Here is a 22,021-nt window from a genome sequence, read left to right as displayed (position 1 = left end):
ATTTATGTAGTATATTGTCTAGTTTTAATTAAACTAGCCCTTATGAAATAGACATGTAGCTTAAAGGTTCCCTCAAAAACCTATAGATTTCAGGTAATGCTAGAAATAGGAACACAAGTGAATGGTAAGAATGTTGGAGCTTACATTACTAGCATGAACTCTTCACTCAGGTAAAAGCAGTGACAGTTGGATTGGATCTAATCAATGAAGTCTAATGGCACTCAATTAAGTATTTAAATTTTTAGAAGCCTCTCTTGAGCTTTCTTACGTAAAAGGAAAATAAGAAAAAATATACCATTAGAGAAACACTTGTTCTTCCTGCTGTGGAAAAAAATGGCTGAAGTAATATGGAAAAAAAACTATATGACAGCAAAGTATAATGCTTTCCTTTGAAAGAGACACAGAAGACATTGCCAGAGACTTGAAAAAATAGGTATTAGAAGAAATTGGACAGTGTGGGAGGCTTGGTATGTAGTAGCATGGAAGTATAAATGCTTCTAACATATCTCATCTTAAGGAGCTTGCCACATTCTGATTCAATAATGAAATATTTTAAGAGCTACTTAGGAGCACAGTTTGGCCCAGAAATGCACAAAGTGCTGTAGGATGGCATCTTTGAGGTTGACTTTGTAAACAAGAATCTAGTTTGTAATGAGATGGGGAATGACCATGGAAATCTGTACACACTGCAGCTCAGTGGTTATTTCATGGCAAAATGGTTAAAATAGTTTTCAAACTTAAAGATGAGTTACTGCCTTTTTGTTTTTACAAAAAGTCAAGTGTTCTGAATTTGCAGGGCTTTTCTCTGCTGACAGGTAGCTGTCAGTAGCATGTTATCTAGCTGGTATTTTTGAAAAAATAAACACAAATATATAATAAATAGTTTGTGAAGCAATGTCTGTATATAGCTATATGCCTCTGTTGAGTATGCATGCTCAATTTTTTTTTCCTTAATATGATCAAGGAATTTTGGAATCCACTGTATTATAGGTTAAAGCAAAGATTAAAAGACATGCCATGGAGGTTAAGAACAGCCAGTTGAGCAGGTCTGGATATGCTCCAAAGAACTAGTGTCTGTGGATTAAAGTTGCTGATTTCTGCTATGCATAGGGTATGTGGTGTGATGCAGAGCCTATGCAGTATTGATTGAGGGCAGGGCACTGAGGTTGCATCTCAGGGGAGTGCTTGCTGCCTTCTGGCTTCACAGCCATTTGATCAAAAAGCTGTCCTAATTTTAGCAACAAACTTGGGCTGTAATTACAAGTCTAGCCAGATAGAGTTCTTGCTTTGAAAATAATTGGAGTAACATTGTTAGCATTGTTTTATTGCATCTAGTAGGAAAGTGGGGAGAAGGAGGTCTTGAGTTCTGAATTGATGCAACTGATCGGCCTTCACAGGTTGCTTAAATTCTAAGCTTCATTCCCAGCTTATAGTTAGAAAGGTCTTCAGGTAATTGTACATGGGGTTACTGGAATTTTCTGCCTTTTTACCTTTGAGACTTTTACATTGAGACTTTTACTCAAGATTGTAACAGGTTGCCAGAAATTTACAATAATCCTGTATAATAGGAAGTAGCAGTCAAAGAAGTGCATGCAGCTTTCTTGAACAGCAAAACTTGCCTCTTTGTCCCCACCTTTCATGGGCTGCAGTATGAATCAATGTGTTCAAAATCAAGGGCTTCTAGGCCTTTCTTCCCCCTCTTCTATTTCCATTGCAAATAAGTCCTGCTGAAAAAAAAAAATCATTGCTTAGTTGCTGGAGAGAAAAGTGTCTAGACCAGGTTGTGAATTATTTAAACTGCTGTGGATTGTGGCAGAAATAATGCATGGTGCTGGGTCTTGCCTATGTCTAACTAATCCCAACTGCTGCTTGTTGAGGTTTGGGCTATTTTGCTTTCCAAGACACTGTAATGGAATAGGTTAGTTGAGGACTGTGCTCTTAAGTTCAAACCTTAGCTGGCAGGGCAAACTGGTTGTAATACCATCTCTAGAGTGGTTTGGTTGTGCTTTTGAATTTTGTCTCTGAAAAGTGTTTGGTATTCTGATGAATGTTGATTAGTCAGCATGAGCGTGTATATGTTTGAAATCTTAAAAATAATCTTGTTTCAATGCTAATTAATTTCCTAGAGCCACATTTCTGAACTAGACTGAAGGCCATGTGGTAGAAGTGAAGTGAATCCTCTGCTTAGGGACAGTGACCCAGAATGACCTGGCATTCTCCAGAATGGGAATGTGCACACAACCAGTTTCCTTGCAGCAGCTGTTGCCATGCAGTACCTTCATGACATGGCTTACCTCTAGACAAATGACTTACCTTCCTGTACATAGAGTAAAACTGTTGCATGCACTTATCTTAGCATCACACTGTCTTCTGGCCAGGCTGTGGCCCAGGAGCACAGACAGTGGAACCTTGCTCTACAGACTGGGGCTGGTGCCGTTGGCAGGGCTGTAAGTTCCACAGTAAGATGTCTTTTGCTTCAGGTTGCCATAGGTGTGTTCAACATGTAGGACTAGGATGCAATGCATGAGTTTTGCTCATGTGAGGTTCATGCTCTTCATGCTGTTGCTTTTCTTTGATCTCTTCTCCAGCTTGCCAGGTAGCTCTGATGCTCTTGGGCTATGGGATTTTAGCAGCTGCAGGCTAGCGCTGTTGGTAAAAGTGATGACCCCGAATTCTTGCACCTATTCCCTGGTTGTCTAAATTCACCCAAGTATAGGAAGCTTGAAATCTGTATAAAAAGGAAAGGATTGATACATTGTTTGTACTTGAAGGAGGAGCACTGCTATTTGGTGAGCTAGTTTATGAACCACAGAAATGTAAAGCCACCTTAATCTCCGCCCTAGTCCATGTGCAGTCTCCATCTGTGCACTGAGGCTTTCAAGACCAAGCTGGGTAACATCCTGAGCTGGCCCTCCTTTGTGTAGCAAGTCAGACCATGTACCTTCAAGGATTCCTTCCAGCATGAATTTTCATCCCATTTGTGTTGCTGAGACTCTGACACCACATGTCTATGTGCACATAGATGTTCCAGTTCTGGTAATAATATCACTTCAGAGCATTGGAACTATATGATATCAATGTCTTTCCATGACAAGGCATGACTGAGATGAAAGTGGAAATACACCTTCATAAAATTTCCCTCTTCAGATTTCTATATATGAGAGCAGTGCATTTCAACTCAAGGAAGATATTACTTTGGTGGTGCATCTTACAAACCTTATGGATTTGGAATTTTTCTTTCATAAATGCAGCTTAGATTTGGGTGCAGGGAAGAAGGGGCAAAGATTATAGAACGGTGAAGAGCCAGAGATGAGTCATTGGGAGAACTAGAGGAGGTGAATGAAAGCTTTGCCTTTATGCAGGAGAGAAAAGCAGCATTTCTGTACATAAAGTTACTTTCTCCGAAGTGGGTAGAATTTGTTCTTTCAAAGAAGGATAATCTGGAAGCAGGTCTTGAAATCTTGAGCCTGGGCCATACTCTATCAGAAAACTGTCTGCACTGTATGATAAACTACTACAGTATATAGATATGTATCTATTTAAATTTGGGCACCTGATTCATATGAGAAGTCATAGCATAGATAAGCTTTAAGTTGGTATTCTCTTACCACAGCTGATTGTGAAAAATACCTGAGTCCCTTTACCTTAACCAGCTAACAAGAAAGCATATAGCCTTATGATTTACTTGGAAGCTAATTCTGTCTTGTCAATAGCTCTACTTTTCTTGCTAAACCCAGTGTGGAAGTGACATGCACTTTAGTGGCTTTCTGACACATTGTGGAAACTGAATTGAATTTAAATTGTGTGTTGTGCTACAAAGTCTTTTCTGTGTTGGTAACTGGAGGATGGACGAGAGTTAGTGGAATTTGTGCTCTTTGTGCTAGTGGGCTTCTCAAGTCTTACCCGACTGCATCTTAGGCAAATCTTTTTGTTGGGGCTTTGTACTGTGGGAACTGAATTGGTGGCTGCAAGAGCAGGGAACTTACGTTGTTTTTCTTCTGTTATTCCACTTGTATACTGGATTTGCAGTCTTCTTGCTCTAATTTTTCTTTTCATTGCATTTCTGTGGTCATGAGGAATAGCCCTGTTTGGATTCTGTAGAAGATTTTGTACTCAAATGACATCAGGTCAGTGCATACAGTAGTAGAGAGAGAACCATGACTAATGTCACATCATGTGGGTCATTTTTCCTTCTAGCCCTTTACAAGTAGTGCAGTGTACCATAGTATCTGTTTTAACACTCTGTGTATTACTGGATACTTACTGTGGCAAGAATCCTTCTGGAGATGTTCCTTCCCCTGTCTCTGATCAGCCCCAGCTCTGTTTTTCTGACTTGCGTGGATATGGGCATGTTTGTTGTCAGTACCTGATGCTGGCAGAGGCTGCTTGCTTTCCACCCCCATGTCAGAGCTTAGAGGTAGTAACTCCTTGCAGTGGGCTGTAGCGTGTATGTAAATGGCTTTTTATCAGCCTCTTCTATCTGTGTGACATCTCCCACGATAAACGCCCCCATACAGACTGTGTTAGGATGGCTCTTGCAGTTTGATTAAATGCTGCTTGTATATGAATGTCAGTGCATTGTACTGGATTTTTTTTGCAGGGCCCTCAGCCCTACTTTGCACTTCAGGAAATGGCTCTGAAATGCAGACTTCTTAAAATTTATTTTCACTTAAGGGAAACGACTAGAAATTCAGAGGTAGATAAAACTTGAGACAGGTGTAAGAAGAATATTTGTAGGTTATTTGTTCTGACTGTAGTGCTGGATACTTTTGGTTTATTCTTTTCCTGTAGAAAGAGTTAATGAACATTTTTTTCCTTCACTCCTTACAAAGTTACAGGGTTGGAAAGTGGAAGCATCAAAATAATAGGAAAACAACCCATGATATAAAGACAGAGACTTCATAGATGAACTAGAGACAAAATCTGTTATATCTGGATGCTGTACAAGGTGTTCTCCAGAAGGAAGAAGAAAACACAGATTGGGTATTAGTTAAAAGCAGCAAAATGATTGTCATCCCCGTCCCACACACCCTGTCAGTCTGAAGTAAATTCAGTCCTCCTGTTCTACTCTGGTCTGTATTTTCAGAGGTGAAAGGTATGAATGTGTGTTCCTTCAAGATACAGATCTTTGAGGGAACACACTGTGTACTTCTGACTTGGGAGAGGACAGAAGGGGTGGGGAGCCACCTCCTGAGCTTGAATGAGGGAGGCCTTTTCCCAACCCACTGAACTAACTGCTTATGTCTGGCTCAAATGTAAGACATGAGATAGGGAGACTCCTCACGGAGTAACCAAGGGGACAGAACAAATGTTGAACATTAAAAGTAAACAAAGCTAAGACTGCCTAGGAACCTCAGGCTCCTCCAGCATGAGTGCCCAGAGTGTATCATACATCAGGGGGAAGCCTGGCTGCCCATTGCTGCCTCACAGCAGTTTGTTGCCAAGACTCCTGGAATAAGCAGACTGAGGTGCTGTGCCTCTTGAACTGTGAAAGTCCAGGAAAGTATGGCTGGTACCTGTGCCGTACCAGCCATACTTTCCTGTGTATACTGTGGGAGGACCCACCACAGCCATACTGTGGTGGGTCCTCCCAAATCCCTTGCCACGTTCTGCAGCAGTTGAAATAACTTCATTGGAGAGCTACCTGGACAGCTGAATTCTTTTCTTCTTTTGTCACCTCTGTGGATGTGTGTCAGGAACACTAGAATTTCGTATTGCATCTTACATGTTTGCCATTGTTATTAGGGAATGTTGTTATATATAAAATCCATTGGAAAGCATGAACTTTTTGTTACATGTGTTGGGCTACAAGCTGTTGGTGCAGTTGTGATTGGTGAAGATCCAAGTTTTTGAGCAGTGGTGTCTTGTAGAGATCCAGTGTGGCATAAGGATGTGTATCAATCAGAATAAAACTGGTATATGGATGTGTAGCACATCCAATTAGATTTAAGGGTATACAGGATGGTCATAGTGTGATGCCAGACAAGGGTCTGATAGAAATTTTTTATGTAAGGGCCAGTAGCTGTGCATCTTCAATTAACATACTTTCTGTTTATTGGTGGTGTTGGATAATGATGCAAGAAAGAAGTTCAGTAGTACAAAACGCAGGGTTTTTTCCTTTCTTTGGAAAGGGAATGATCTTGTGGTTAAGAGTCTCTTGTGCCTTGCCAAGAGCTGCTGTGTGTCCATGAGCAATCTGCATGTGCTCAGATTTTCCGACTTTGTTTCTGTATAATTTTCCAGTTAGGAATTTTTTTGTTTGTTTTTTCCCCTCAACACTGCTGCTTGTTGAAAGCTTCACTTGAAGTAACAGATGCCTAGAAGTGATCAAATTCAGTGCCAGGCTGGCACTGAATTGAAGCACCCAAGATCTGTAGCCATCTCTGGAAATACAGGCCTTAATTTCTCTGTTTGCTGATTCCTGCCAGAGGGATTGTGTGTCCTGCCTTTATAAAGTGTTTGAGAGGCATGGTAGGAGTGTGCAGTGGCACTGTGTGTTAGAGCAGCATGACAGAGATGCCTTGCATGTGTTGGAATTATATTTTCATGGGGGTAGTGTCCTGAAAGTCATCAAATCAAGAGGGAAACCACATGTGGAAAAGCCTTCCTGTCAGCTGGTAAATTAAGAATAATATGGCCATACTCCTGTTGGTAGGCTTCAGTTAAAGAAAATGTTGCCATTTTGCAGGTTTGTCACTGGAGCGCTCAACCAACTCAATTGCCTCACGTGCTCGGCTGTGTGAAAGGGAGGAGGAAGTGATGGCTTGTTTTGAGAGAGCGTGTGTTATTGCCCAGGTATACTTGCAGGAGCTTGAGAAGGTAAGAAGAAATGTGTGTAGGGTATGGCCTGGGTGAAATTTCTAGGGGTTTGACAGCAAAAAATGAAAAAATGGAGAAATGTCAAGTGGTCATAGCAAGGAGTCTGAGAACAAATTGGAAGAAGTGAAGTGTCTCAGTGAAATAATTTGCAAAACAGCAGTTTAGCTGGTCTCTACCTATTTCTTCTGAGAATGAGGTCTGGAAATAAGTTCTGCCTGTGGTAAAGCACCAAATACTTCAAGATGCACAAGTTGCATCTCAAGTTTAGCCCTTACTATAGAGGGACTGTGAACTTTGCATGGCAAGTGCTGGTGTGAAGGAATGAAGACATTTTACATACCTGCTGTGTAAATGATGCTGTTGAGATCCCTAATGAGCTGAAAGAAACCTTTTTGGGTCAGCCATAGCAATTTAATTACCAGTGCTTTGCCTTCTCCGAGTAAACCTTGAGGAATCCAGATCACTAGAACCTAGGTCCTCCATCCCTGGAAGAGGTCAATGCCAGGGTGGGTGGGGCTCAGAGCTGCCTGGTGTAGTGGAAGAGGGTGTCCCTGTCCATGGTAGGGAAGTTGGAGCTAGATGATCTTTTAAGGTCCCTTCCAAACCAAACCATTCTGTGATTAGTAGCAAGTAGCTGCTTAGCCAGTGGTTGGTAGGATGGATACTGGGAGCTTTCCACTGAGCCATGCAGTTAATAGGTGCTGCTGACTTGCTGGGCACAGGCAAACTTTGCCTAGCTGAGGACATACCACGTTTCCATGCCCTTCCTATGCCACACATTATGCTTGACATCAGCAGTACTGATTGTTAACAGCATTGTTATCTGTCCTGTAACCTAAAGAAAGGCCTTTGACCTTCTGACCAGATACTTCTGCTCTTCTCAGTTGCAAAGGTGTGTTTTTGTGTCAGGTTTTGTTTTTAATTGCATTGAAACAAGAAAAAATAAGCTTGGTGCATGTATAAAAATTCATTAAAAAATTCATTTAAAAAGCCAGTTGAGAAGAGGCCTGCTCTGTTTCTCTGCAGGAAGAAAAAAAAATAGTCTTTAAATTCAAATTGTTACTGTCCTTCCATTGTTGAAGGATGAGTTCCTGCCAGTGCTGGATGCTGTAAATTTCTTTTCCTGACAGTTTGGGTCTGCAGAGAAGGAAAAAGGTCTGACCTGTAATTCATTCACTTAGAATCATAAAATCAGTAAGGTTGGAAAAGACCTCTGAATTTACTGAGGCCAGCTATTAATTCAGCACTACCATGTTTGCCACTAAACCATGTTGCCAGGTGCCAACACCACCTGCTTTTTGAACACTTCCCTGGACAGCTTGTTCCAATGCTGGACCACTCTCTCAGTGAAGAAATTCTTCTGTATGTCGCAACTTGAGGCCATTTCCTCTAGTCCTGTCACTTGTTACTTGGAAGGAGACTGACCCCCCCACCTCTCTACAACCTTCTTTTGCATAGCTGTCTCTGGACACAGAGACAAAAATGCAGGGTTGATGACAGACACAGGAGAAGTTGATTCTCCAGTCCTAGATGAAAAACCCTGCTTTGGAGAGGCAACTTTCAGCAATGGAAGCGGCTTGTTACCAGTAAGGAAGCAAAACCAAGGAAGATTTGATAGGACAAATAGAGGAAAGATTAAGATTCTTCCATCAGGAGTCCTGATGGCTTGCTTACTCTTGACAAATATTTATGTTATATTGAACTAGATAAGCCTACTCAAACATTGTATTGGTATTTCTGTGCAACATACTGGATCTTTGTAGTTTGTGTGGTATTTCCAAACTGTTGGTGCTAATATGCAGCTTTCTGCTTACTTTATTAAAGGTTGGAAATGTTTCAAAACTCATATTGCATGCAGAATATCTCATGGAAGTGATTGTATAATTTATTTTAAAATTGATTTTATAACATTTTTCAATAGCTGATAAATGTTGTTGAAGATATTACCGGCTCACAAGGACCTGGCTAGTTCCTACCGTTATCTGTATTCCAAGATATTTCTTTTTTTCCCTCACAGACCTTAAACAACACACATTCAAGGAGTATCAAGGGCAGCAATGTGACTTACTCTGAGTTTGAACTTTCCTACTTTCTGGAAGCAGCTCTACAGAGTGCCTACGTGACTCAGTTAAAAAAAGGGTAGGTGGATGCAGGTATTAATAAAATTAGATAATATTACATGTTTTGTCTCAGATGAAGACTAATTTTTTTCTTATGTTCTGTTATGACTTTTGGCTGCTGGCTCACCTCAAGTCTCCCTAGTGTCCTTCCCTTTCTTCTGTTTGTGTCTCTGTCTTTCTTAAGAGTCTTAAACGTCATTTTTCCAGACCTACAAGTAGGGTGGGGTAGAACAATATTCTTGTCCTGACTCAGCTTTGCTCCCTGTGGAGACAAGGGGAGTTTGACTGTAGAGAGAGGAGTGGAATTTACACTGCTGTGTACCCTTAAAATTTTCAGCACCTGGTCTAGAGTTCAGTAAAGTCTTTACAGGTAGTTTCTTTCATTTATTTATTTGTTTGTTTGTGTAAGATCTTAAATATGCCAATCAATGCCCCAAATCTGTGTGTTTTTACTCTGGAGAATGTATGCAGGAATGGTGCTACTCCCAGGGTATTTATTATGCCTCTGAAATACAGCTCCCAGTGAACTTCAGAAGGGCAGGAGGAGTTAATAGCTACAAGTCTACAGTGAATTTTATCAGCCTACAGTGAAAAACTCCTCAAGATCAGCAGAAAAGATGCTGTGAATGGCCACTTCCAAAGGCCATTGGTGAGGACATGCTGTTCCCTAAACCAGGCCATGTCTTCAAAACATAATTAACTCTGGTTATCCAATGGAGAGATTTTGTCATGTAGGAGAGTGTCTCTTCAGTATGTGCAAACAGTATTTGTAAGACTGTCCTTCCTTAGTCCTCTTCTTGCACCATATTTTCCCATTTATTATCAAGGAATCAGATTCTGGGTTTCTCACTACAAACTGTGTTCACAAATATTTAATTTTGTCTTTTTTTGCCTTCACCCCCAGTGCAAGATACTTTCGTTTTCTTCACTTATTTTCCTGCTGAGTAGAATGGAAAAGAAAGCAAAAAAAAAAAAATAATAGGGAAGGTTGAAAAGAAGAAAACTAGGGAAAAAAAATCCCAGCAAAAATCAGTTTCACTCCTTCTGTAGAAAGCTGATACTATTTTTTGATTCTGCTGGAGGAGGAGCTAGCTTCTTTAGGGCTTTTTTGCTACCTTTTTATCCCCCGAGGATGATTTAAATGCAACTGTGAGTAGCCACGTGTAGAGCAAAGCTGTACCTGTAAGCATATCCCTGAGATGTGCCTTCAGGTAAGCCTTGTTTTAACCTGGAGGCTTAGAAAAGCACATAGCTCAGATGTTGTAAAATGACCACTTTAGTTAGGCAAGTACGAGTTTTTGCATAAAGCAAAGTATGAACTTGTAAAGCACAATCTCAGTATCTGCTTGGTATGTGGTTTTCCCAGGTGAGCTGGGGGTTGGCCAGCTGTGGCACAGTATGTGCTTTCCTAACCTTCTGCCCTTCTCAGGGCAAACAAAACGCTCAGGTCTTGCCAGTCAGCTCAATTAACTATGTAGTAAAATAAAATCCCATTTAGAACATATGGCACTGATGTCCTCCAGGCACCTTTTGAATATCAAACTCATGTTCATTTTATTCAGCAACATTGTAAATTCAGTCTTCATCAGTGATGAGTTCATTATATCTAGCAGGATATTTTGGTTATTACTGTGGGCCCTACGTGCTCCCTTCCCATATTATTTTAATGATAGCCTTAAAAACAAAAACCAAATCCCAAACAAAAACCACAAAAAACCTACAGGAACACAATTTGAATCAAAATACATGTGTGAATTAAGCCATGCTTTGGTTATAAGCTGAGTTGCTGCAATAGCAGCAACGTGTTCTCTGTAGCTGTCTCCTAATTAAAGAGCAATGGAGCTCCTGCAGCTGGGATGGGAGTGGAATCCCACGGGCTTTTTAACCTCCTGCAGAGCAAGTGAGAAACATCAGCCAGGCTTGGAAAGTCTGCTGGGATAAAAGGAGCCTGGTGGGATGTGGCAACTTGTCCGCCCCCACAGCTGATACTAATGTGTGGTTTCTGCCACGAGAGGGCATAAGCAGCATTGGGATATATTATGGAAAGGGGAGGGATATGGGAAGAAGCTTTTTAGGATGCTTCATGAGTAGATTACTCCACCTGATACTGAACAGCTCAAAGAAATGCTTTTGTTCCCCTTATTGCTTCCAGCTTGTTCAGGTAGGAAATAAGCCTTGGATGATGACTGCTCAAGCTCTCAGGGGGTAGGTTCTATCAGGTGGGATGCCTTTCCCCAGTGCTACATATGTACAAAAGGAATAGTGAGTGTTATATGTCTCAACATAAAACAGGCAGAAGAGCTCAGGGATACAAGTGCTGTTGTTATGCTTTTGTTCCTGCTGGCAGGATCAGATATGCTCTTCTCGGAGTGTTGTCAGGGATGCCCTTTTCTCTTGCAGTGTGCAGTGAGAAGACGACACCAATATAAAAGAAAGGTCTGGTCTCCCTTTAGGTGTTGAACTGCCAGCTGTAAGGAACGGCAAGTGTTGCAGCTGTAGAAGTCACAGATGCTTCTAATGAGATGCTATGTAAAAACATTGTGTTGCTGAAGACACATTTCCTGCAGTTGTTTATGTTGCTGAAGACACATTTCCTGCAGTTGTTTGCCGTGCTGGAAACCAAGAAAGCTTTCTTTTGGTCCTCCAGTGAGGAATGTTGATGCTGTGGATGCAGAACATAGGGAGGCAGATGCTGTCATATTGTAAGAGGCAGCCAGTTGTCTTAAGTCTATCATCTCCGCTAGGTTTTGGGTTTTGATTGGTTTGTTTTGGTTTTTCTCTGATGCAGATGTGTGAATATTAGGCTCATTTCTTTTTGTCTTTTCTTCTTGTGTCTCTGCCTGAACAGCTATTTAAGGAGAGGATATGGTTTGTTAAAAACCTGGGTGAGGTGCAAAGATGCAAAAGGAGATGGGTAGAGGCAGTGATGTTGCTGCTGTTTCTGTGCTCTGGGTACTGCTTTACTCTGGAGAGGTGATGCTGCAAACTACCAAGTAATTATCTTAAGATGGTCTGTTCTATCTGTCAGCAACTGATTGTTTTAGCAGTAAATGAGTAGGGATAAGGACATGATCTGCTGGTGACCATGTAGTTGGGGGGCTATCTTTGCAAACCTCTGTGTCCACAGTCCACTCCTTTATTGTCAGTATTTTTCCCAGCAATTTGCATAGAAAACAGTGTACTTCTTTATTTTCTAGTGTCTTAGAATTTTATGTAATGTTAACCAAACTGTATGACATAACTCTGATTTGACTTCCTGACTGCTTTGATTCATGGGCTGGTAATTAATCTATATTAATATGGTACGTGCGCAAAACAAATTTTTATGCCAAGCTGGACTGACTGGACTCTAAAGTTGCTCTTTGTCACAGTTTGTGCCCATGGTTGTCTGTGTTCATTTTGATTAGATTAGCTGTAGCTGAATCCTGAACTGTTCTTCATAATTTTTTTTTTTTCAAATGGTGCTCTGACCACTACTGTGGCTAAAACTAAAACCAAGGCAGTTTAATGATCATGTCCTTTTCCCTTCCTGTTTTTCCTCATTTCTTTTTCTGGCCTCTTAGCAATACAATAGGGGCCTATGGACTCTTCCAGCTCATTTCCATGATCTAATGTTCACTTATGATGCCATGGCTTGACGCAACATTAGTTGGGATTTCCTGGTAGTCCTCTACCCAAGTCCTGCAGAGGCTCAAGATTGTTTAGTCTCTAATCTAAGTAAGATCAAGTGTTTGCACCATGGATTGCCAGAGGCTTTATAACTGCATCCTCATTTATTCACCTACATAGCATGTATTTCTGTTCCAAATACATACTTTTCTTTTTGTTAATTTCTTAAGGTCCTAATAAAAAAAAAAATCCCTTCAGTTGCACATTTAGTATATAAAGGGCATATATTAATGGAACAGTGAGTTCCTTATTGTTATGGACAGAACAATTTATATGCTCAAAATGAAATGTGCGCAGAAGCTCTCCTGGCTTGGAACAGTAGAGTGGAAAGACAAACTCCTATGTTTGGAGGCAGGTGTGCTCTGTCTCCTGTCACAGCTCAGGAATGTTTGATAAAGTTCAGAATACAAAAGCTGCCAAACCATATCCTCAGTCCTGTGGAACTGATATTGCTGAGAGCTCAGGGGATGGAGTGGGTGCTCCTTGATAGATCCTGTGCAACACCACATAGGGAGTTGTCTGGGAGGTGGCAAGTGCTGGGTGCTCCTCCTGTGCCACCCATTTTGCACTCCTGCCATCTCTTAAAGGTGTTCCTAAGGACTGCATTGTTCCAGCCCTGACTACTGACAGATGGGCAGTAATTTGACGTTTATTCTGTCATTCATTTCAGTGTGTCTGTTCCTTGTTTTTCTTCTCCCCTTCCCCCCACCGCAGAGCAAGGTGTTTCTGCCAGGGGACTTAACTTGTTTTATGGCCTTTATGGTCTAAAATGTTGAACTGTCATGGTGCCATAGTTTTCTAGGAACAAAACTGTCTCATTTTATCATATTCTGTAGGTTTTTCTTCTCGGAAGTATGTGCCAAATGTTAAATTAATTTGCTCTGCAAATGGTCACTAGTCTTCTTTCTGATGTTAGTTAATGCAATTCATTGGCACTTTATTAAGACAAATATCATTATGCTAACAAGAGACCTAAATGAATGCATTTTTGAAAATGCTGTAGAACTGTTATACTCCATAACACTTCTATCCAGCCTCCTAAGGAGACCATGGAAGAACAGAAAATGCTGGTAGTTTTCAGTCATCAGGAAGAGCAGTTGGGCAGCTGAATTGTGTTTTGATGGGGGAATTTATTAATTTTTTCTATCTGATAGTAAATACTGTGTCAACAGTTCTGTTGGATTTGGTCACTACTTGTGCATAAGGTCCAGAACTGCATCTTCATGGGTATATTCTATTCTAGAACCACAAAAAAGCTCCTGGTGTCTTAGCCCTGTCATTGGAGGGCTTGCTGAAGTATTTAGGTCCAACTTAAAAGAACATTCTTGACGTTTTTTCCTCTTGATAAACTCAAAGCACATTTTTTACTTTGGAGAAAGTAGAAGAAAAAAAGACAGCATCTGACTTTTCTCTACAAGTCTTCAGCTTTTTTGCTCTTGTCTTACTTTTTTTCTTGCCTGTACAGTGCCCATGATTAGACAGTCTACAGATTACCTCACAATTTTGAAACTGAGATGGGTATTGCTTGGAAGTAGGGCCATATGCATTTACATTCTGTGCCATGGTGACTACAAGCTTTAGGATGGCATTTTATGTAGCCAATATTCATGGTAAGCATGATGACATTTTTATCTATACACCTCCAAAATAATTACCTTTTTTTTTTGTTGTCATCAAATGTTTGCTGTTGATTCTGGAGCACAAGAAGGTTTGCAGTGCATGCAAGCAGGCACAAGTGCAGTTTGTACTGCTTACCTTCAAAATCTAATCAGTTTGATAGAAAAGGTTTTTATGGCTTTGTTTATAAATGACATTTAGCTTTTGTCTGCACAGAAAATTCTCCTGGATAAGCTGAAGTGACAGTTAATGTACCAGTACAACTGCTTATTTTGTTGTCTTGTACAACATTGCTTCTTTTCTGCTAGCTTGTATGTCTTTGGGTAGCTTTGACCCTGCAATGAATGTGCATTGAACCATTTTGCAGTTACTGTGGTGGTGGGGCCATGTCCTTAGCCTTGAACAGCTGATAGGCTGCCAATGTGTTAACTGATATGTACAGTGTTTAATCTTTCCTCTGCATCTCTCTGAGTGCACAGGCACGATTAAGATAGCATTTGGCAACTAGTCAGCTTTAATTGCTCATGGTGTATGCGGAATAATATGATCTTTTTAAAAAATTTGGGTTTTTTTAGTCTAACCCTTTTACTGCGGGTTAAGCTGTGCTTGCAGACAGTTACTGCAACTTAGCTGCCTGATAATTAAGTGTTTAAACCACTGTAATTTCATCATGTGCCTGGACCATCAGACACAAAATGTTTAAGCACCACCTAAAAGAAATCATTTAAAAGCATCACGTAAGCTCAGTATAATTCAAACAAGTACAATCTGTGTGTATGAAGAGGAGATGTGCAGGCTTTTAAGGAGCAGCATCTGCTTTATAAATATGAGCTATGAAAGGCTTCCAAATGTCCCCTCTGTTCATCAAATGTGGATGTGATCTTCTCTTAGGAAGCCATCTGGAGTAGGCAATGCTACAGTCACTGCCTTGCTCTGTGCCATTGTCCTGTCTGTGCCTCAGAGTGACTTGTCTCGCTACTGCACACTCAGTGTTAGTGGTTGTTTCAAGGGTTGGTTGAATTTCAGGTGTGTTGCCGAGCTTTGGCACATCATAAAAATATTCTGTCTCCAGCGTGCTGATTTTTGGAGGTTTCTCATTATTTTTTTTTTGTCTTCCCCGTAGAAATATTGTGAAAGGAATGAGGAGTTTGCGAGAAATACTACGGACTGTAGAAACAAAAGCTACTCAGACCTTCAAAATGGTAAGGGAGTGGGAGATGGGAGGGTGGGGCAGTCTGGCATGCGTGACTTCTCTTAATTGACCAGTGCTGTAGCACAAAAGTGTATTTGTCCTTGATTGATTGATTGCTGGCTTTATTTTTTAATTTTTTTTTCCTTTTTTTTTTAACTTTTGGAAGTGATATGTCAAGTAATGTCCTTAATTCAAAGACCTGCCCAATTGAAACCTCCAGGCTTTCAGACCTGGGCATGTAGGTTACTTTTGTTGGGTTCGTGTTTTGTTTTTTGTTTGTTTTGCTTTCTTGGTTTCAGTGCATTTTCTAGCCCTAGTAGAAACAGAGGTGTTATTAGTTTGACAGTGCTGTCCTCAGGTGAGGCTGTCTTGTTTTCTTTCTCAGTTTCAGTGTGCATGCACACCTTTCTGCATTAAGTACTTCTGTCTCTTGCAACAAGCACTGCTTTTTTAGACTGACATCTTTCAATGTTCCTTCTGTAAAAACCTTCTTCAATACAGTACAGATTGATTTTAATTGTTTTAAATTTTTCTTTTTGGTGTTGGCATTCTGCATCTTTGCATAATTTTATCCTGAATGTCTCAGGTAAAGAAATATTTATGTGCCTGTTTAACTTATTGGACCTTTAACTGGTTCTTCCCTGTCTCCCCTTGGAGGGATCTTGTCCTGAAGTTACTCAGGAGGTGACAAGGTCAACAGCTTGCAGAATAACAGTCTTGGGAATGAAGGCTTTGCAGCCCTAAAAGCATTGATACTCTTACAGCTAAACTTGTACTTGATTCTGCTTTGTGTTTTGTGTCATTCCAGAGAACTTGGGCAGGGGAGGTGGGCATGGGTTTGTATACTATTTTTGAGGCTACAGATGCATTTGGAAGCTTGTCCAGCAAATTAGAAGAGATTACTTAAATAATTGTCCACTCAAATGGTTGCATCCTTTTCCAAACTGAGATCAGGGTTCAGCAGTACTTTTTCTGCTCGCCTGTTACATCATTTTGCCGAAATGAGTCTGACCATCTGCTGCTCCTAGACTGTGACAGAACGTGGCTCAATTGCTCCTGTTCCTGTGCAACTGGGGACAGCTGTACAACACCTCTGGGGGATTTGTCCCTTAGGGACACTCTCAAGGTGTTCATTCAATAGTTTTTCCTGATATTTAGAAATTGCATTTTTTTTTCCTTATTTATTTTTAAAGAGATGTCAAGAGGGCAAAAGGAGGATTGTGCTTAATTAAACAAGTTTTTCAAGCATGAAAGTAAAACACGTGATTTTTTTTCCCTCTAATTTGTGGGATCACAGTGTTCTTCAAGCATAATGATGCTTTTTTTAGCCAAAGGCAGTAATAACATAAATCAGAGTCTTGGCCTTTTCTGGTTTGTTTGGTCTTATTCAAAACAAGGGTGAAGCTAATTTACACAGCTACTGTACTGTATGTTAAAATTAAAGACACTAGAAGTATTTGTTGTTTGCCTTCTGAATGGCTTACCACAAACTGTACTCCTACTTCTGTGTAAAGCAGCAGAAATCTTTGTATAGCTGGCAAATTATTTTCCCTCCCCTTTAAGACTGTAGGAAAAAAGTATAGGAGAGTTGACTCCTCAGGGTAAAGCTGACTAAATAATTACACACTGAGATGATAAAATGATACTGGCTAATGTTACAGGGCCCTAGGCCATTTTGCTCATAGTTACTTGCTATAAAAAGCATAGAAAAGCTTAGTTAGGAACAGAGCTTTCTGTAACTTGTCAGTAGCAGGGCAGGGGAGGTCTTAGGGTTTCCAGGGAGTTGCATGTGGCGACGTTTCTTTGACACACCGTTGTACACTCAGACCACTGCCATCAATGAAGTCTCCCTTTAAGATGTTGAGGTGGTACTGTGGTTGCATTTTAGACTAATTCAGTGAATTCATGTGTGGTGAGGAGGGTGAAAATCAGGAGCCTTGCATCAAAACAAGTTATTTTGCTGTAGTTGGGAATAGGAACTTTAACCTAAGTGTGGCTTATTTGATCCCGTAGATTTTGAGGTATGGCATCTATAACATATGTGTCCTGATATTAAATAGAAAATTACTGTTGGTTGGCTCATAACACATCTCTAAGTGTACATTTCATATAAAATACATATCCAGTAGTCAGAGAAATTGCAAAATACTATTTGCAAGTATTAGGACAGAAGGGCTGAAATTTCAGCCCGCCCTCTGTTTTGTGCAGGATTTACTTTACAGTTTAGAGTGGTGTGCTGCTTAGCACAGAGGACACCCATTGTGATGTCTCTGAGCTTGTTTGCAGGCTCATCTCTGTACAGTGCAAGAAATTAGAGATTTGATGGGTGTCAGGCAAGGGTAAATGCCAAAGATACTTTTGCTAAGTGGAGTTAATTTGCCTCCTTTTGGGTCCAGCTTGCCAGCTGTGCATACGAAGCAGAAAGCAACTATTGAAGGGTCTTTGGCTGTTTGATGGTAAAAAAAGTACATGTGATGTTGCTGTCCCACTATAGACTTCTAAGCATCTCTCCTCCCTCCTTTACTGCAACAGGAAGAGAGAAGCAGTACCAAGATGAAACGATGAGTCTGTAAGGGAGAGTGACATTAACAGATAAAAAGTTGATCTGTTAAAGCTAACACAAAAGTTGCCTCTGGTTTTGAGACTTGCACACAAAATTCTGAGGCTGAGAAGGCAATGTCGTGTCCTCCTACTCCTATATAGTAACTACTGTAAGATTGTCTCAACAGTCCATGTGGCAATCAGTTGCCCTTGCTCACCAAAGCATCCCTTGCTGTCAGGCTGTTTTGATAGCTTTTTTCCTAGAGCATTGCAACAAGACCATGTAAATGCAGAAGCTTGGTCTTTTCTCAGGAGGGAAGAAACTGACCCTTTTGTAGACCTTAGCAGCAGATTTTGCTACTCCAGCTTTCTGAAGTGTGGTGCTGTCTCACTGGTACATCTTCTTCTCAAGGTGGAACATGGTGAGGGGTGAAGCTTTTGTGTTGAGAAGGTTTCACTGATATGTCTTTTTCTGTACTGATCTCTAGACTGCAGCCAAACAGTTAGCTCAAGTACTTCTCCATTCCCTCAGTGAAGAGTGTTACTGGAGCCCTTTATCTGATCCACTTCCTGAGTTCATGAACAAGGAATATCAGTCTTATGTTAGCAATCTTCTTTGTCGGAGGCCTGACCTGTACTCAGAAGAGAAGTAAGTAGTCATTTTTTTTTTTCAGTTTATTGGAAGGAGGAAGGAGTGTATTTGAACACTCTTCAGTACTACTAATTATGTCACTGATTCATGTAGTAGTTTTGTGCCTTCTTGTTTTTCAACTTCCCACTAAAAAGTCTGCTGAAAAAATAAAACGTTAAACTTCCAGTGGTCATCCTGTTCCCCCCCCCTCCAGGAAGAACCAAGTCCAGCCAAAGGGCTGTCTTTGCTATGAAATTGAAATAATCTATTTAGGGTTCAGCATAGCTCATCTAAGATATATTGCAGAGCTTTTAACTGTGTGAACCTGCAAAGACAGTATTGCCTAGCAAATGAATTATGCATGAGATGTTTCAAGTTACTGCTTCTCTTGTGAAATGAGAAAGAGGCTGGAAGGATAACTCTTGATCTTCCTTAGAAAAATGTGCTCTATCTTTCAGTGTGTACTGCCCTCAAGACAATGTAGAAGAGGCTCTTCTCCTCCTCCTAATCAGTGAATCCATGGTAAGCCAAAAATGAGTTTGTAGTATTAATGTTGCAAAGGGATATCTAGCATTTCCATATCTCCTGGTTGGTTTTGTTTACAGAATCTTCCCTAGATAAACAGAAGCAAAAGGTCAGATGCTGAGTGGAAAATGCTATCTATTCTTTTATTAGTGGCACCACTTTTTTTTAAGTGGAATTTCAGTGTAGAGTTTTGGGAATTGTCAAGAAGAGACATTGATTGCATTCACCATAGCTGTATGCAGGTTCTGACATCCAGATACATTGTCAGTGGACAGATGTTTCCATTCATAACATCTGTGTGGATTTATGGATCAAGAATGAGAGGAAGAAAGCCTTGCCTAAAGCCAGGCATGATGGTGGTACCTGCTGTTTGGAATTGCAGGATGCAATACTCTGCTTTCATGCCTTAGTCTGCAGTCATTGGTTTTTTCAGTCTGGAGTGATCTTTGACAATTTCTGATGCAGTGATACAGGAAATCTTGTGACATGCAGAAACATTCATAATAAGCTGCAGTGAAATGATTAGATTTCTTTTATTTGTAACGTTGGTGGCTTTAAAAAATCCATTTAAGATGCAAGCAGAAAATTGTAAGAAAAATAACTGTATGGTGACCTTTGGAAATTTTCATGTTCTGAGAAGATGCAAATGCACAGAAAACGTGTAAGAAATGTATTCTGAAGATGTGTAAGTAATGGGTATTTTGCTTTAAATACAGGGTGGTACCTCAAAGTGAGATTCAAAACCTTGGAACATCAACAACCTTCTTAGAAAATTTTTAATAACTTTCAGACAAATTGAAAAAAGATACTGTGGAAACTTTGGCTTTTGCTTCCTTCAGTTTTTCTTGTCTGGTTCTTCTGGCACAAGTTCTTTCCCTTTCCCACAAACTTCTTCAGAAGAGGGCAATTTAATATTGTCTGCTTTTAAAATTCAGGGAAAAATTGAAGAGGTGGAACCACCCCAAAATATTAAATTGACTTCAAAATCATGTACATATGAGTGTTGCTCTGTTATTTTCAGTGCTTTCTAGATTAAACCTCTTCAGCACATCTGCTTTGTGTTTTCAAGGATTTTTCTGTAGTCAGAAGGGCTTTTCATAATTAGAAGTGGAGACTACAGGAGTGAGGGCTTGTAGGATATCATGTGCACTTCTATTAAAATCAGAAAATCAGTGGGGCTTGTCAGGGCTGATCCAAGCAGGAGGAGGATTAGGGTCTGGAGCAGTGACAGAACGGGCTGCTCCAGCCTTTCTGGGATTGGATTTGCTGTTAGAGAGGCCATGTGGGACCTCAAACTCCACAATCCTGTTCTGCTGATGAGGAAAAAGTTATCCCTATCTAATAGCATGTAAAATGGTGAGCTAACTGATCCTGTAGCTAAGTTATGGATGAAGTAGTGTGAAAATGGTATTGGTAGAAACAGGACTGCTATGCTGAGTTCCAGTTTAAATAAGTAAGCTTGGTGTATGCTTAAATGCTGCTTCTGATATCTAGGAACTTCCTGGAGGAAGATGCAAGGCACTTTGATTTGCTACATATAAAACAAACAAAAGAAGCTCTTTTAGCAGAGCACTGTAGGAGCCATGTAACTGTATTTCTGATTTGGGGGAAATGGAACATCTGAGCCTTCATCTTGCATCAGCCTTGCCACGAGTTTGTTCTAACTAAAATTCAGGAGAAGTCTATAGAAATACACTTAGGAATCACATGAATGTTCTTCCTAAGTGAAGACACAGAGGGAGCGATCTAATTCTTACATATGTTTTTAATCCATAAATACTCTCTTGTACATTATTATGGCACTTAGAAGGGGAAATTTTGTTTAACTTATAACATGACATGTTTCCCTAACAGCATTGCTCTAGGTTAGTGAGTTTTATCATGTACAGGTTTGTTGTTTGTTTGAAGTTTTGGGTTTTATTTTTGCATATTTTTTTTCTTTTAAAAAACAACTTAGGGAAGCTCATGAAATGAGCTAAAGGGAAGCAAATTTGTAATTGAGGTCTCTCCCTAATGATACAATGTTAACAACTGAATAAAACATACTTTGCTTCCTGGAGACAATGTCAATTGCAAGTGTTTCTATAGGCCAGTAAGCAACATAGTTGGTGTTCCCAGGTTTTAGCTGGATTAGGTATTCTTCCAGTATTTACAATTGTGAACCCCTTAAAATGAAACAGAAGTATGCAATTACATTGGCTTCTCTGATGCTTCAGTCTATCAGAGCAAAACTGACCAGAAAGGTGGTACTTTATCTGATTTTTAAAGAGACAAAAGCAGTCAGGCCATTGAAACTCTCTTACAGGACTGTAAAGCCAAACAGCTTCTTCACGTGCCTGTTCCTGACTCCTACCACTCTAAAATTACCTTGAAGAGGGACAGAATTAGGGGAAAGAGACACAGAAAAAAAATTCGGCTTGTGGAGGGGACACAGAGTAGAGATGAACTGGGGAGGAGCATAAATCATCAGAGAACCTCTAAGTAAATATTTGCTGAAAAGGGGATGTGGTACTTTTTCAAGAAGTATACACCTGGAACACCTTTGCTGCCAAAATCGACTTTGTTTTTATGTTTAACTTGCCTTCCTAAGGTAAAGCTTACATCTGCTTTGCCAGGATCTGTGTGACTTCCAAGATGATGTTATGGGGGAGTAGAATTGTTCCTGTGAAGGAGAGAGCAAGAAATTGCCTTGAGATTCTTGAAAGCCAGAGCCTATTTCTCACCAAACCTTCCCTGGCTCTTAACAGTGCACAGTTCTGGCCTGTGGTTACTTATCCCTTTCCCTTGCATTGCAAGGGACTCAGTTTGCATATTCTGGGGGGATGAAATGAGAATATATTCGAAAGGGGCAATTAACAGTTCCTTCACTATTTCACTGCCTTTAAGCCTAAGAATGTAAAAGGTTTT

General features: G+C 40.3%; 1 protein-coding gene across 3 annotated transcripts in view; it reads left to right on the top strand.

The window, feature by feature from the left end:
• TTC7A (tetratricopeptide repeat domain 7A) overlaps window positions 1-22,021 on the top strand; it is a 167,910-nt gene that overhangs the window by 14,534 nt on the left and 131,355 nt on the right. For 2 of the 3 annotated variants that reach the window (XM_084201685.1, XM_084201686.1), the window contains 5 exons: window positions 6,689-6,819; window positions 8,837-8,958; window positions 15,349-15,427; window positions 18,447-18,607; window positions 19,048-19,111. In XM_084201685.1, coding sequence (XP_084057811.1) covers window positions 6,689-6,819; window positions 8,837-8,958; window positions 15,349-15,427; window positions 18,447-18,607; window positions 19,048-19,111 — 557 coding nt within the window. The remainder of the gene's footprint in view (window positions 1-6,688; window positions 6,820-8,836; window positions 8,959-15,348; window positions 15,428-18,446; window positions 18,608-19,047; window positions 19,112-22,021) is intronic. The other variant, XM_084201687.1, reaches the window with a different exon arrangement.

The sequence above is a fragment of the Fringilla coelebs genome, assembly GCF_963513975.1.
Source record: "Fringilla coelebs genome assembly, chromosome: 3".
Taxonomy (NCBI): Eukaryota; Metazoa; Chordata; class Aves; order Passeriformes; family Fringillidae; genus Fringilla; species Fringilla coelebs.
This window is presented reverse-complemented; position numbering and strand designations above follow the sequence as displayed.